This window comes from Neolamprologus brichardi, chromosome 5 (assembly GCF_056152115.1).
Source record: "Neolamprologus brichardi isolate AB-2024 chromosome 5, ASM5615211v1, whole genome shotgun sequence".
NCBI lineage: Eukaryota > Metazoa > Chordata > Actinopteri > Cichliformes > Cichlidae > Neolamprologus > Neolamprologus brichardi.
Window position 1 is genome coordinate 4,659,398 of NC_142108.1, and position 15,698 is coordinate 4,675,095.

The 15,698-nt window shown below is 42.2% G+C and overlaps 1 protein-coding gene across 1 annotated transcript in view; it reads left to right on the forward strand.

Moving 5' to 3' along the window:
* Window positions 1-83: 83 nt before the first annotated feature.
* The window catches only part of cntn3b (contactin 3b), a 52,850-nt gene continuing 37,235 nt past the window's right edge, over window positions 84-15,698 (forward strand). Inside the window, exons 1-3 of the mRNA XM_006784752.3 lie at window positions 84-497; window positions 6,693-6,828; window positions 8,967-9,102. Of these exons, the coding sequence (XP_006784815.2) occupies window positions 6,774-6,828; window positions 8,967-9,102 (191 nt within the window). The 5' untranslated portion in view covers window positions 84-497; window positions 6,693-6,773. The remainder of the gene's footprint in view (window positions 498-6,692; window positions 6,829-8,966; window positions 9,103-15,698) is intronic.

A 15,698-nucleotide genomic window follows, 5' to 3' on the forward strand; every position in this document is an offset into this window, starting at 1 on the left:
CGTAGGTTGGTGGCGCATTACCGTGCATCGATGGGTGTTTTCACGCGTCACCAGTGGGCGCTTCTTCCTGCGCACAAAGAGAGCAGAAGCCGTGTATGCGCACAATGTGAGAGTCTCCGCTCAGAGGCAGCGCTGTCCTCTGTGCTTCTTGGCAGCATCTTGTGGAAGTGCAGTTGGAGGAGGTCGCGGAACACTCTCGGCTCGGCGCGTATCGTCCTCGGCCGGCAAATGTACTTATGATTGTGGGAATTTACCGAGAGCACAGCTTACTGTTAGTCCCATCCAAGCGAGCAGAATTAAGTGCAGAGCGCAAACACTGCTGGAGCAGAGGGCATCCTCTCTTTTTTGTTCTTGCCTTTTAAGAGGACAGGAGTTACTGTGAAAAAAAGGAAAAGAAAGAAAATGAAATAACGTGTGTGAAGCAACGCGTCTGACGGATAGTGGGATTACAATCACAGCAGTTTAATGAAGAGGAAAAAATCTGCATCCTAGGACAAGTAAGTGATCCTTGGAGAGCATCACTGCATACGTGCGTGTTGTCGCCCTAAATGTATGTGCATGCGCCTACCGTGAACTGTGTTCTGCTAAGTTTTGGTTTTGCAAACATGACAAAAATAGAAACAAACATAAGTTGGAAGGATAGAGCTTAAAAGCTCTCTTTCCTCTGGCGAGATGCCGTTGTCTAAATTTGTGCAAAGGGCACAGACGCCAAATGTGTGCGTGCTGATAGTAGGCACACGTGCACGACGCTGATGATTGCGTTTCTAGATGAGCCTCAAATGGGTTGGATGGTCCTACTGGGATTTGTACCGCTGGGGCTCATTTCCCTCATCTTCAGACAAAGTCCATATGGTGCCGCTCTGCTCAGTCACACAGAGAGAAACAGCATCAGGACCGTCCGCCTGGAGAAAAGCCTCTTTCGAACTTGTTAAAGGCGAAGATATCCATCTCCAGGCGGAGGAAGGGGGGGAAAGAGCATTGACCTATGTGAATTATTTAAAATAGTTGCTTTTTTATTTTTCTGTGCTGCTGAGTTGTGCCTCCATGCCCTCTTAAATTCTAACATTTCGATGATTTTTACCCCTTTCTCTAAAATTTTGCATACTCATGATAATTGTGCCACACGGGAGATAGTTATTAGAGAAATGATCTTTAATAACTCGACTCCATCCTCTCTCTTTTAATCTTGTTTTCTTCTTTTTTTTTCCACGCAAATCCAAATATTTGCCCATCGGTGGTCTGCACACAAGTATTCCCTTTCTTCCCACCCAGACTGCAATCGGACAGAACAGTGAACAGAAAATGCAGCCGGCTCTGCATCTTCAAAGTATCCTGCCATTCAGCAGGGATCGGAATCGTTCTCCCCTCTATTCATGTTTATTTATGGCTGCTTTTCGCATAACTTTGAGAATAACAAGCAGAAGGTAAATGAGAGGTGAGACGTGTCTTTGAAAGGCATGCAGCGAATTGTTCTATAACACATAGCAGGATAGCAGTGCAAAGATGAGCTTGTGCTGTAGCACCGTTTGCTTTCAAAAACCCTTTTGATTGAACCAGAGTGGCAATTACATTCCACAGCCAGTTTCCTTTTCCCCTGGAAAGGCTGTGAAACGAGTTGAATAGTATAAGAAAAAATGTAAAGAGCCTGCCTGAGTGTCTCCTGCTCCTCCTCCTTGACCTCCAGTCAGGGTTTTTTTTTTTTTTTCGGGGGGGGTGGGGGGGTGCTGCTGTATCTAGGATGAGGGTCTGGGGATGTGCCTGGCTGATGAAGGGGTTGAGAAATGGATCGCCGCTCCCCTTTCTTCTAAGTGCACTTATGTCTTGCCCCCCCCCCAACCGTGTGTTAGGCAGCAGCTGAGGCATGCAGCCGTGTTTAACATTGGAGGGGATGTCATGGGGAGATGTGTGTGTGTGTGTGTGTGTGTGTGTGTGTGTGTGTGTGTGTGTGGGAGGGGGGGGGAGTGATTTTTCGCTTGGAAATACACAGCTGTAAAATATCCTGTCCAGATGTGTATTTTAACAAATATGTAAACACGTAAAGGAGAGAAAAAGTCAGGGGAGGTCATGACTGAATGTGAATTTTTTTGTTGTTTTTTTGTGTGTGAAAAAGTCAACACTGAATGTGAAGTGCTTTCATGCCTCTGTTTTTCACTTAAGTGATCTTTCGTGAGTAGAACTCCTGCCTCCAGCTTTGCTCTTTGCTGTCCTCCAGCATTCAACCCTGACCTTAGCCACAGCTCTAACCGCTGCGTTTTATTCACACGCTCGCAGCGTGACATGTCAATCACATGTGTGAAGCTGCTGCTGTTTCTTTCTATCCTGCGAGGAAACATCTGAGTGTGTGTGTGTGTGTATGGAGGAGGAGGGAGGGGTTCTTTCATGAATGTTAATGTAGCTTTTGAGGCTTGGGTTTGGTGGGGGGGGGGGGGGGGGGGGGGGCAATTACACAAAATGCCTTTTTATTTGAAATCTTTAATGCATAATTTGCCATGGGAAGCACTGCTCACTCACCCAAGAGCCTAATGCAGAGTTATGGCGCAATCAATACCAAACAATTACCCCTTCTTTGCTTCTGTTTTCTTTCATTTTTCTTCCAAGTATTTCACTGCAGGCTGCAAAGTTGTGAAATGCAGATATTATGCTTTGCTTTTATTTCTACGTCATCTCGTTTTTCTTTGTGTTGAGGAAGTATAATTTCTAAAAGAAAACCACCCTCAGCCTACTCGGGTCCTCAGTCAGTCAGAGTAAATTCAGAGTCGATTGTGAATTCTTCATTCACTGGCAAAAAGAGGCGAGCAGCTGTGGATTTAGATTGAGTCTGCCCCCGGTGGCACATCCTTGTTTCCCGGCTTCTTCTGCTGAGTGGATTTAATGGAGATGGCAGCAGATAGCCCTGAAGACAAGAACTACAATGAATAGATCATATAATGTAGTGAATCTATCCCCACTGTGCTGCTGGTGTTTTGCATGTTCTGATATAGCTCTGCTGTGCATTTCCTGTGTATCGCATGTGATCTAAATGCAGACCTTGAGCTGTGATAGAAACTCTCCTTTCTTCCCTCCCTTATTAGATTCTTTTGCAATTATGCTGCCCTCGGGGGGGAAATGGATGCCTTTAACCACCTCTCCTATCAATTATGCGCCAAACAACAGCCCCACTAACCAAGAAGTCATCTCATTTACTCTGGAATGCGTTTAGCCAATGACTTCCATTAGGTTTAGCTTCTGTGGAGGTGAAAGTGTGATGCCTCATTACATTTGGCAGAGCAATCGTTTGGCCATCATTTCGGCTGAGGAAGCTGAAGAAAGAAAATGCCACCTCGCCGCCACAAAAGCAAAGAAGTCATTTTTACTTTGCTTGGCATCCTCGCTATTATGCTCTTTCTCTCCTAGATTTACTAAAGCTTTAGATGATATTCAGCTCTGCAAGGAATGACACAGGTGCCGCTTTCTGAAGGTCAAAAGAGTTAAAAAATCGCCTTTATATAAGAAAACCGTTGGATGGTATTATGCAATTTTAATCTAGTAGGACTCAAAGGATTGGAGCATCGGGAGACACTTAAGCTTTGCACTGAAAAACTGGGTATTGTAGAAACACATGCTTCTGTTTGCTGTTTTACATTTTTTTAAAAAAGTTTTTGTGAATCAAATTCACAAAATACTCCAGGATGAGAATGTTATTGCAAGTTTATAAAGGTTTCAGAATGAAGCCGCTCAAGGACAGCTATCCTGTACTTGAGCAGACACTCTGCCACGTGCTGATCACAAACCAGAACATCTTTACTGGGAGATTTTTCTCTCAGGATGTTGAAGTTTGCTGGGATGACGAGTTGGCTGCTAATACTACACTCGAACTGAAAAATGCAGCACACACTTTTTTTTTCTTTTCTTTTTTTTTTGCTCCAGTAGAATCTCGAAGCGTATAATCCAATGTGATGGGGTTTTAGAGTGGCAAAACGCCCCCTTAAATTTTGAAAGACACCAAGGAAATCCACTCTGGATCTGGCTGCGCTTGCAATTACAGCAAACCGCGAACAATTACTGGCACCGGCACAGTCGAGCTAAGCCAGCTCTGGCCATTAAGTTGTGATCAGGCAAATGGCATTATTTTGTCCTGTCTGTAAATTTGACTGTGCATCACACTCCTCTATAAGATTATGTTGCCATGCCTTTCACATCAAACCCCAGCCACAAGCCTGTAGCTGATAGATCAAGTGAGCGGTTAGTATTTAGGTCTGTTTTAAAAAAATTCCAAAGATAGCCTAGGGTTAATCCACACAACAGGGTTGTGTTATAAGGAAGAGGGGTTGGGTTGAATTCTTAATCCTGAGAGGCGTATCACTTTCCTCTCACTGTGATGTAGGTCAGAGCTTGAGCAAAGCCCCTCCCGTGTCACTGATACTACAATTACAGCTCTCCATTCCACCAGCACATATGAAAAGTTTTAATGGCCGCTAACATCATCGATTACTAGATAAGGCAGAACGTCACTTCAGCGCCGCGTAAAGCAAAGGAGGCAAATAAAATGTTCCACCACAGAACGGCTTCTTATCACAGTAGATGCTGTGATATAAAGACTGGAATGTCCACTTTTGGCTAATTAAGAGAGTTAAATGTGAATCTGATGAAAAGTCCATAAAGCAGTCCCAGTGAGTGAGTTACCAGCAATGACCTAATCCATCCAGCGATATTAAAAAGGGGAAATAAGCAATAAAGGGCCGGATATACTGTTTGTTCCAGTGAAAGCTCTCTTCTGGATTTACAAAAAACAACCATGGAGAGTTTTAAAAAGAGGGCAATAAATGGATAAAAAGCAGCCTTTTCATTTTTTTTCTGTCCTTATTTTCTGTCTATTTATCGGAGTTTGAAGTTTATTGCTAATTGCTGCATTATTTCACACTGAAAAAAAAAATCCCATGTCTCGCCTCATTTTGTGCTGGACATATCTGCATTATGCTTGGAGGAAACTGAAACCACTGAAAACAAAGCTGAACGCCAGAAGAGGTGTTATCGGAGCATATCGATTCCAGTAGGGCACGTTATTATTCATCTGCTGGAGTAAATCAAACATGACCTGGAACCTCCAGCTAGGAGAAGTTGTGCTGTAACCACTGCATCAAATCTTCTTTAGAAAAAGTCAGACAGTGAAGTCTTAGTTTCTCCTAAGTGTTGAGCGTTTAATGTCACGCCACACGCTGTAAAAATGCAAAATCCTCAACTTAGTCACATTCAGACTGTATTTTACACACTTCAGCACCATGGACAGAGCAGGATGTTTCTCCAAGATCAATCATGTTGCTTCTGGAAAAAAGACCCCCTGATAATCAAGATTTAGCGAGGTCCTTCCATGTACTTTCGCAGTTGAACACGTCTGCGTCCTTTTCCTCGCCCCCAATGCCATTTTCAGTCCTTTTTGCAACCAAGCTGGACAATGCAGAGTGAAGCGTTTTAGTGAAATTCTTTCATTTCTTCAACACCACCTCCAACCTCCCACTGCTTCACTGTCTTGCTTTTTTCTGGGGGAAAAACGCAAACCCTATATTATGTTTTCAGATTACAAGTAACAAGCTGGGCCTGTGTAGTTACTAGTTTGCTCACACCCACCTCCGCTCTGCTTGTTTGCGGGCCCTTTGCTCTAGATTGCATTATTGCAAAGAACGGGCTACGCGTGTATCCATAAAAGGGCGCATTGTTAGTAGATCACCTGCAGAGCTTTCCGCTCCCATGGGCAGTTTTTTTTCCAACTGTGGCCTCACGCTAATTTGCCCTGCTTATTAAATCTGTTTCATGCTTCCACAAAGTTGGCGGTCTCGGAAGGGGAAGGTTTTAAAAAAGAATGGTCACAACTGGTGCATGAGAGGCTGAGATATTTCAGTCCCTCGTATGGGTCACTCTCCAGAAGGAGATTAAGTCTACCTAACTAACAAATGTTATTAATTGCTATTTCATAGTAACTCCAGACATCACACATCTACAAGACAAAATGTTGGCTTATCAATTATTAAGCATCTAGTTAGGGTAAGGCAATAGGATGACACACGTCTGTCCTCTACTGTCAGTCTTGTTTTCACAGTTTCAGTGTGTGGCACTCATGTATTTCTCATGTTTTTCTTGTTGATCGAAGGAAATTTGATTCATGTATACAGAAATGAAAACAGTCACTTTGCCTACATTCAGTCGGCCACCAAAGTCTTTGTTAAAGTACGAAATAGCATTTTGTGGAGTGCTGGTACACAGTCTGCCAGCTCCTATTAATAGTCAAATTGGGAGAGAGAAGTGTCTTTTGAGGTCAATCATTTCCTTCCTCACTTCTCTTTAAAGCAGCAGAATTGAGCTTGTTAGGCGGGATGAGAAACACACACAGTAAAAGAAAACATGCCCATTTAGCAGCTGTTTCTCTTCTTCTTTCTCTTCTTCTTCCTCTTCTTCTTCTGCGCCACCTGAGAGAGAGAAAAAAAACTCTCTCACAGCTGGGTTGTATCCTCAGGTTTTTGTCTGCTGCTTCTTTTCCTCACTTCCTCAACATTCACTTTACAGTAACTCAAAAATAATAGGAACCAATTATGGAAGTTAGCAGTGCTGTAATCGTGTTTTCTTTTTGGTTTTTTTTGGGTTTTTTTGCTGTTGAATGCTTGTCGTATTTGGATCAAAATGTCATATTTTAATCACATCCATAATTACTTTCCCTTCAGATTAAAATTCTTGTATTCAAGCGAGAGCATTCCATTCACAAGCAATTGGATGAGAGTCTACTTAGCCCTCGGCAATTAAAGATGATGCTACCATGGAAACAAATTGTTCTGCTATCAATCACCGGATGCCTTGCAGGTAAGGTATTTTACACGTATTGTATCTGAGTCTCACTGCACATGTTGTTATGGTTTATGTCACCACAAACCTCTCCTGAGAAAGACTCATTTTTAATGTGTGTGCATTAAAGTACAGTCTTCTTATGCTTTTTTTTGCGTTTTTTTTTTTTTTTTTTACATTCTCACAGCAGTGGGGTTTTTTTTAATAATAAAAATGTGCATATACTTTAGTCTCACTAAGAGGAAAGAGCTGAGCATTTGCAAGTAACCTTAGAAAAATCTTCTGACCAAAAAAAGGTTACACTAATTAAACCACAGTCATTATATGTACAGTGTTCCAGCATGATGTCCTTCACCATTCCCTAGAGCGGTGCGCCCACTGCACGTTTTCACTACCCCGTCAGGGACATCTGGGAGTCCAATCCTATTCCTGTTCATGGCCTGTCCCGATCATTATCAGGATCCATGCAGTGAATCCAGACTCACATTTTAGCACAATCTACTTGCCACCGCGCCTCATTCTGCCCTTGTGCAGCCACCTGGGATTCTACAGCAGAAGCACAGAGACTCAGAATGTCAACCCTTGTTCAAATGACATTGTAAATCCCAATGAATGTTATTCAAATTGGCTCATGGGTAATTCACAGCCCTGCACCCAAAGGAGCGAAATCCAAGCAGCCTCACCTTGCTAGCGGACGAGTGTTTTTAACAGGGCCTGTAGGTGCTAGTTCTTATTCGGTGTTGTCATCACGCACCGGGAGCGTCTCGGCGGTTGCTGTGGCCGACAACAATCATTAATGACATGTGAAGCGACGTGTTGTCTTGGTTCTCCGTTCTGGGACAATGAAGCAGCCACACGGAATAAACTCACACCTGTGTTGTTAGCCCGTGGGATGAATGAATCCACTCCTGCATTCGCTCACGCTGCCATCATTTGTTGATAGATCATTCGGCAGCAATTGTTTTGAAACGTGATGCTTTTCATCCATAATTTCACCTCCGGATTTCTCCAAGTCCTTCTTCCCTGTGTTCCCAAAGCACTGCCAAGAGCAGCCGTGACTCACCGCCCTGCCTCGTTACTCAACCTGTTTTGATTCCTTGACACATTTTCGCCGATTAAAACCACATGTAGAACTGCTAGCCACGTGCCACAATCTGTTACCAGTAGGATATTAATTAGGCCTACACTGGCCGTCTGTTGACTCTGCTTTAGCACCAGATTGTGTTCAACATCCTTTCATTTTTGGCTGCTGGCAGATGAGCGCATCCTTATGGCCTCAATTAACATGCATGAGTCCATGGCGTAGATGTTCCGAAAATACAACGCCTCGCTTTATTTATCAGCCCCGTCATACCCAAGCCATCGTTAATTACTGAGGGAATACGTGAAAACGGGCTCTCTGCATTAACTGTTGTTGACTTAGGTGCTTAACTTAAGTCCCTGCACTGTATTCAGCTGTTTTTAGGATATTGTTCCTGGCAAGTAATTAACAACCACCTCACTTTAGTTATATCACTCAGCGAGCTCTGTTTGACTCGCTAGAACTCACAAATCTCTTAGCCAGCTAAATATTGCAATCAAAGCAGTAGGTGACATATTTTCCAGGATTTTTATTTACTCGCATAATCACATCCGGCTACCATATAATGATTTGTCACAAGGATAAAATGACAGAATGAAGCAGGGCCTTATGGAAAACTGGCCTAGTGTGTAGAACTTGAGTGAATTCGCATAAGTGCCTCAGCCATTGCTCTTTTCCTTATTATTCCAAGTGTCACACTCATCTGAAAAATGCAGTAGCACACAGAGGAACAGATAACAAATATGTCAGCATTAGCTGTTAATGCCTAACAAGGGTAAGTAGGATTTACTCTCCTTGCAGCAAGATAAGCAAATAATGTACACAACACATCACGAGGAGTGTCCTAATGCATTCTTCTTTGTAAAGTGAGGTACTGCTCAGAGAATAGGAGGTAATATACTGTATAGAGTATATTGAAAAAGTAATATACACTGAGTGTCAGAAGGTTCCTGTATTTCTGCAAGATTAACTATTTGCCCTCACAGAGATTGTGCTTCTTCCAGTATTTTCTCTTAAGGTCAAAGAGACAAATTTTCCAGCTTGTACAACTATAGACTTTCTCCCCTTTCTACAGCCTGTACAGAGGATGTCATATTTCAAGGGCCAAGATGGAGGACGGAGCCAAGTGACCTCATTTTACCAATCAACTCCCCAGACCACCAGGCTACCATTACGTGTGAGGCAGAGGGGAGCCCTCCTCTGCAGTACAGGTAAATTACCACATCAAAGTGCCATTCCCCGCAAGCCTCAGCTGTCTACCTGCTCCGTGCTCCACGTCTGCGTCGCGTGCTGAAAATCCAATCCGGCTTAATTGCTTGCGAACCTTCATTGCTACTTCCACAGAAATCAAAGACGGTCCCAATAGTGTTGGATGCTATCGATTTGTTAGAGAACGTTTTCTGGACATAAATGCTCGAGAGAGAGATAAGGCGCCATCCAACAAGAAGACAAGCTTCAAAGAGCAACTGCTTAATTGAGCATCTGTTTCTAATTGAAAAAAAAAAAGAAGCTTATCTGTTTTTGGCCTGAGCTATGATGTGGAGTTGGAGTCATGGAGCCGCCACTGTGGTTGATGAATATGCTAACACCCAAGATACGAGTGAGGTTAACCTTATTAATGATAAGATTTAAGGCATGGTGTAAAATGAAGCTGGTGATTTATAATATGGTGCACGGCTTAAGAAATCATTAAGAGAAAAGGAGATTTGAGCGACTCATTTGCACTGCAGATCCTTTGATATCTCTGTGGCTATTCCCTGGCGGTGCAGGGAGCCCTGCCTGAAAATGGCAGCTGGCTGTGTTGTTTTGTTTTTTTTTGTGGTAGATTGTGTTTCAGAGCTTGGTCAGCACCATGTAGATGCACAGCAAGCAGAGGATAGAGGCAGTAACCTTGTGAGTGACATTCTGTTAAACGCTTACATTTCCTATAATGTGCGTGCACTGAAAACATGGTCCAGGCAGAGCAGCGGGGGGGGGGGTATCACTGTACATGTTGTGCAACCTGAGCTATCTCCGGGATGAAGGCAAAACCATCACTCGCATTATCTCACCCGCAACTTAAAGCCTTTCTGACATTCACTTGTGTTGTTCGAGAGGTTTTCTCTTTGGGGCTCTTTGCAGCAGTAGGAAATGCCATTGTTGTCAGGATGATCCGCGGTTTGTTCTCTAGCTGAGCAAGTAGAGGTATGATGTAATATTAGAGGAGCGGAGATACACAGATTCTCACTGCAAGAGTGTATCCTCATTTTAAAGCTGCTCTAATCAATATTTTAAGTGAACAGTGGCTCATATGACAGTGTGTTATGTGAAAGGGCTCGTTTGTAGTGGCAGACACCCACAACTTAGGTTTACGCTACTAGCTAGCACCAAAGTCAATGGACATAGCCTTTAACATTTAGCAACATGCCAGATCTATTTGTCATAGATATAAAACAAAGGCTAAGAGGACTAAAACAGGGTTAGGAGTTTAATTTATGGGGAATCATAGTAATACAACTACAAAAGAATGCTAATGTAGCTGCTAGTGTGGCAAGTTTGCTAACAGGTTAGCGATAGCTTTGTCGCAAGGTAATATTTTGTTATTCATGTAACTTTTAGGTTGTTCTGACCCAACTGGGCCAAACGGGTAGTAACAGTGTTTATGAAGTAACTGTGTGTGTGTCTGTGATACAGTGGTCATTCATAATGTTAAAGCCTGATTGATACAGGTGTGTTTTCTAATACTGATTTTTTATGAGTAATATCAATTGTAGTATCAGTATGTCAACATTCTTCATATATTTCTAAAAATAAAAACTTGTACAGGATTAGTATTTTAGTATACTGAAAAGGGAAAGTTATGGCATCTTTGGTTATGAACTTTGAAGGAAAGTATTTAACAAACTACTAAGCAAATGAAGCGCCTTCTCAGAAGTGGCGAGAGTACAGAGCGTAGTGCAGACAATGTGATGACACAATGTCTTAATTACCCCAAGCAACATTTTTGTTATGTAAGTTTTCCTATCAGCAAATACTGAAGAGTGTACACTCACTGCTTACTTTAACTGTTTCTTAATGCAAGTATCTAACTACCCAATCACATAGCAGCAACATGTGCTCAGGCAGGTAGACACACTGAATCTAAACATGAGAATGGACAAGGAAGGTGATTTAAGTGACTTTGAACGTGGCATGGTTGTTGGTGCCGGATGGGCAGGTCTAAGTATTTCATAAACTGCTGATCTAGTGGTGGTTTTCCACACAGCCATATCTAGGATTTACAGAGAATGGTCCAATAAAGAGAAAATGAGCGACAGTTCTCTGTGAAAAAATACCTTGTTGATGCCAGAGGTCAGAAGAAACTACTCAGATCTGCTGTGAGTTGATAGGAAGGGAATAGTCAATCAAATCACCACTTGTTACAACAAGGTATGCATAAGAGCACAGTACATTGAAACATGAAGCAGATGGGCTGCAGCAGGAGATTGGATGTCACTGCTGTCAGCTAAGAACAGGACATTAAGGCTACAGCTGGACAACAGAAGACTGGAAAAACATTGCCTGGTCTGATGAGTCTTGATTTCTGCTGCAACATTTGGATGGCAGGGTTGGAATTATGATTTAAAAAAGATGAAGGCATGGCCTTCCTGCTGTGCATGAGTGGTTCAGGCTGGTTGTGGTTTTGTGATAGCATGGGGATATTTTCCCGGCCCTTCAGTATCAACTGAGTATTGTTTAAACACCACAGCTTACCTGAGTGCTGTTGCTTTCCATATAGATCCTTTTATGACCACAGTGTACCAATGTTATGAACGCTGCTTCCAACGAAATAACGTGTCATGTCACAAAGATGACATTATGTCCAACATGGCTGTGCAGTCTACAAATCTGCATCGACTATGTGATGGTATCCTGTCAGCATGAAGCAAAATCTCTAAGAAGAGTTTCCAGCACTTTGTTCAATGAATCCCATGAAGAATTAAGGTAGTTCTGAATGCAAAAAGGGGTCCCAGTACCAGCAAGATGTAACTAATGAATTGCACTGCTGTCTGTAATATGCTAATATCAGTTATTACCTGCACCAGCAAAATCTTGGTGAACAGTCCCTGAAAAGACATAGGTGCAAAGCTCTGTTTTCAGGCTGTTGAAACAACTTCTTTTTTCCCCCTTTCACTTTTCAACCAAATTATATGGGGTTCTGTTCTTTTTAATGTAGTCTTAATTTGGGCAAAATTACACCGTATGAAAGGCAGCCCAGTTTTCAGTAACTATGACTCAATACAGCTATGACTGGTTGATCAATTTAAGCCCTCAAAACAACAGCCGTGGACAGTTGGGGCTTGGTGGGTAATATCACCCTACGATATTGAAGATATACACCGCCCACATGTTCAGGAGTTCTGCTGATAAAAAGTCATTTTTATTGCTCTTTTGTTTTTATTATTTCTCTGATTTCAAATGCATTTCCTGCTTAACTCTACCCCACCTCGCTGGCGAGCCTTGTGTGGCTTCTCATTTTCTGCAGTATCTGTCGTTCGCTAATTTTTCTGTGTTTCAAACCACTCCACTTCTGTTTGTAGAACAAAAACAACACAGATATCTCACGTTGTCCAATTTCATCTAGGTCAGTAGCTCTCGGAGTCACTGCCATCGCGTATTAATAAATAATGTGAAACCAGGTTTAAAAGGAAAAATTGATGTTTGAGTAAGCATACTCTGACCACTGTGGATTGACATTTTTGATAATGCTTTTAAAGACACTAGATTTTTGCCCTTAATGTTACTTTGAAGAAAGAGTCATTTTTGAGCTTTATTTGGGTTGCATCAGTTTTTGTGACACTGATTGTCCTTGACTTCTTTCCCTTCGGGCAAGGAGAGGACTTTTTTTTCTTTTTGTCCTGGTGATAAAATAGAAAGCGTAAATTCTTTGCAATTTATTTCACCAACACTGAAATTAGAAGCTCAAAACGTCCTAAATGTAAGCTGAAAGAAATGCCTTTAGGAAGTGGTCATGCTGTGACTTTCAGCAGACTGGGCATAAACTATATGCACAAGCCTACACGCTGCCAATGAATAGTATTTATATAATTAGATATGCCAAGCGAGAGAGGGTATTACTTCAGAGCACTTAATTTCCTCAGTTACTCTAGCTATTAAGGAAATTCCATCAATTTGGTCTAATATCCATACAGAAAATTGGGCCACACAATATTGAATTTGCCAGAAATGATGATGTTGTTAACCCTCGTGAGCGAGCCTCGAATGTGTTTGTAGCAGTGAGTTTGTCTTTTCGATTAGTATTGGGTATTTCGGCTTTTCAGCGTCTCGCATGGCGCCGGAAAACACCTGAGGACATTTAGCGCTTTTAAAATGATCAATTATGAATCAGATATTACCCGAATCAATTTCACTTTCACTTTATTCGCCCTGGGAAGAGGCCAGATGTGCACAATGTGGTAGAAATCTATAGCAGGTTTAATATAGAGTGAAAAGTCCGAGCCAAAATTTCAAGTTACACCTCTGCTGATATCAGTGAAAAGTAGCCTCTGTGTCATCTGACATGTCATCTGTTGTTGTTCGTGTTTTCTTTATTGTATTATCAGATGAGACACCTTTTGGAGCTTCGCGTGTCACCTGCAGTTTCTATGCAAGGATGTACCTCGCCTTCATCACCTTATCAGACACTTTCACACAATCCGACAAATCTTCTTTCTGCTTCTCTTCTGATCTAGCGCTCTCTTAAAATAGGCCAAGTTTCTGTTAGAAGGGACTTACTTGGTACTTGGCGCCAACATTAGCCAACTTCTCTTGACACATGACACAGTCAGGCTGAGGGCTATTGTTGACCCCGTAAGACAGGCAGCTTTCACCAGGGTGTCATACTGACAGTTCTTCCCCCCCTGGTTTCTTTAGGTCATGGGTCCTCTTCACTGGCGGTTATTGGTGGTTTCCAATTTCCTCCTCATTAACCTCCTCACTGTTAGTTAGTCGGGGCCTTTGATGTGTCACTTTTTTTTTCACACCCTCCAATAACTGCTTGAAGTTGATATTAATAAATTATATTTTCTACAGTTTTATATTGCAATTACAGAATATAGTCAAAAGGTCCCATCCAACTGACCTCCGCTGACACTTGTGTGGCTCGGTACAGTATATTGGAACCAATGGCGTAGACCAGCGGTCCCCAACCTTTTTTGCACCACAGACCGGTTTAATGTCAGACAATATTTTCACAGACCGGCCTTTAAGTGTTGCGGATAAATACAACAAATAAAATGATATGACCAAGACAAAAACTGTGGTATTCTGTAAATATAATAATAATAAATGCGAATTCACTGTTTTTTTGTTTTTAATTGTGTAACTTTATTAGTAGCGTCCTCCTGAAATGCGCCAACAACATTGAGAGTAACATCCTCCTCTCTGCCCCTTAATGCTCTCTGGTCACTATGGTAACACGTAAATATTTCTTTCAAAATAAGACACACAACTACAATACGGGGGAAACCGAGTTAAACCCGATAAAAACCCCGAGAACCATAAATTTCACACCTGAGCCTCAACTCTCGCGGCCCAGTACCAAACGACTCACGGACCGGTGTCACAGGGGTTGGGGACCATAGACCATATTTACATAAAGCACTATGCTGGTAAAAGACCAGTATGCCACAGCAACTTAGAACAAGAACTTATATTTTTTCTTCAGAGTCTAGAAATTCTGAGGAGACCAAAACAAGCACTCCGTTTGTCCATCTCTGAATACAATCTGATTTTCCTTTCGTATGCAGCTCTCAACCAAAGCCCAGTGGCTCTTGCTGAGTCTGTGAATGTTAAATAAAAAGGCTCTCAAATTTACAGTTATATTTTTAAGAATAGCTCAGTAATTTCCCGAAACAGCTGGGCACCGGAAAGGTTGACTAAACAAGAGTAAACACCTCATTTGTTCAAGACCATTTTCAGCAGGGGATGAGTACAGATTTGGCGAGCTTGTGTGCATTTATGGCAGCGGGATTGTGGATCGATTCAAAGTAAACAGCAGTACCCATGTTCCCCAGTCATAAAGGAACGTGTCACTCAGTCCATCGGGTCACTGATGCGTTTTTAATAGATGTCTGACAACAGAGGAGCTCTGCTGCACGGAGGAATAAGATCCATCTGTCTTTGGATGGACACAAAATACTCGTAACACACAAAATTGACAGAAAGAAGAAAATGTTTGGTGTCAACTGGCTCACTCCTGTAATTTGGGGTAAATCATTAGCAGCAACTCGCAGTGTTGGAGTGTCAGTCGCGAGAGAAAGTGCTTTTGAGCCTTCGTGCTGTTGTCAGTTTGCACGGATACTCAACAGTCACACATGGAAAAATCCATCACAGAAAAGACCCAGCAGAGCAGAATGCGGACTGGCATTACAGAAAATGGAAGGAAACCACTAAGTGAGGAAGGCAAGGATGACAAAATCTAAAAATAAACACTTCCTGACATATTTTCTCCTGTAATATACTGAAAACAGACAGATTGGTGAAATTTAACAGTCATGTAGAGGTGGATTATTCTTCTAACACAGGACTGAATGAGTTGGAAAAAAAAAATCTGTGTGGTTGATTTAAATAGAACTCTACACATATGTGGCAGATATGATAAAATGAGAATGCCTCGTTGTCATTTGTGTTTATGCTCATAATCCCAGTGAGTTATTGTCGCTAGCTGGCTTCATAACGCCTGATTTTGTTTTCAGCGCGCCGTTCCACCTTCACCTCGCCTACACGGTGAATATATGAACGGGAACCCTGACAGTTTTTCAGTTGACAAATAGTCCAGCGTAGCGCC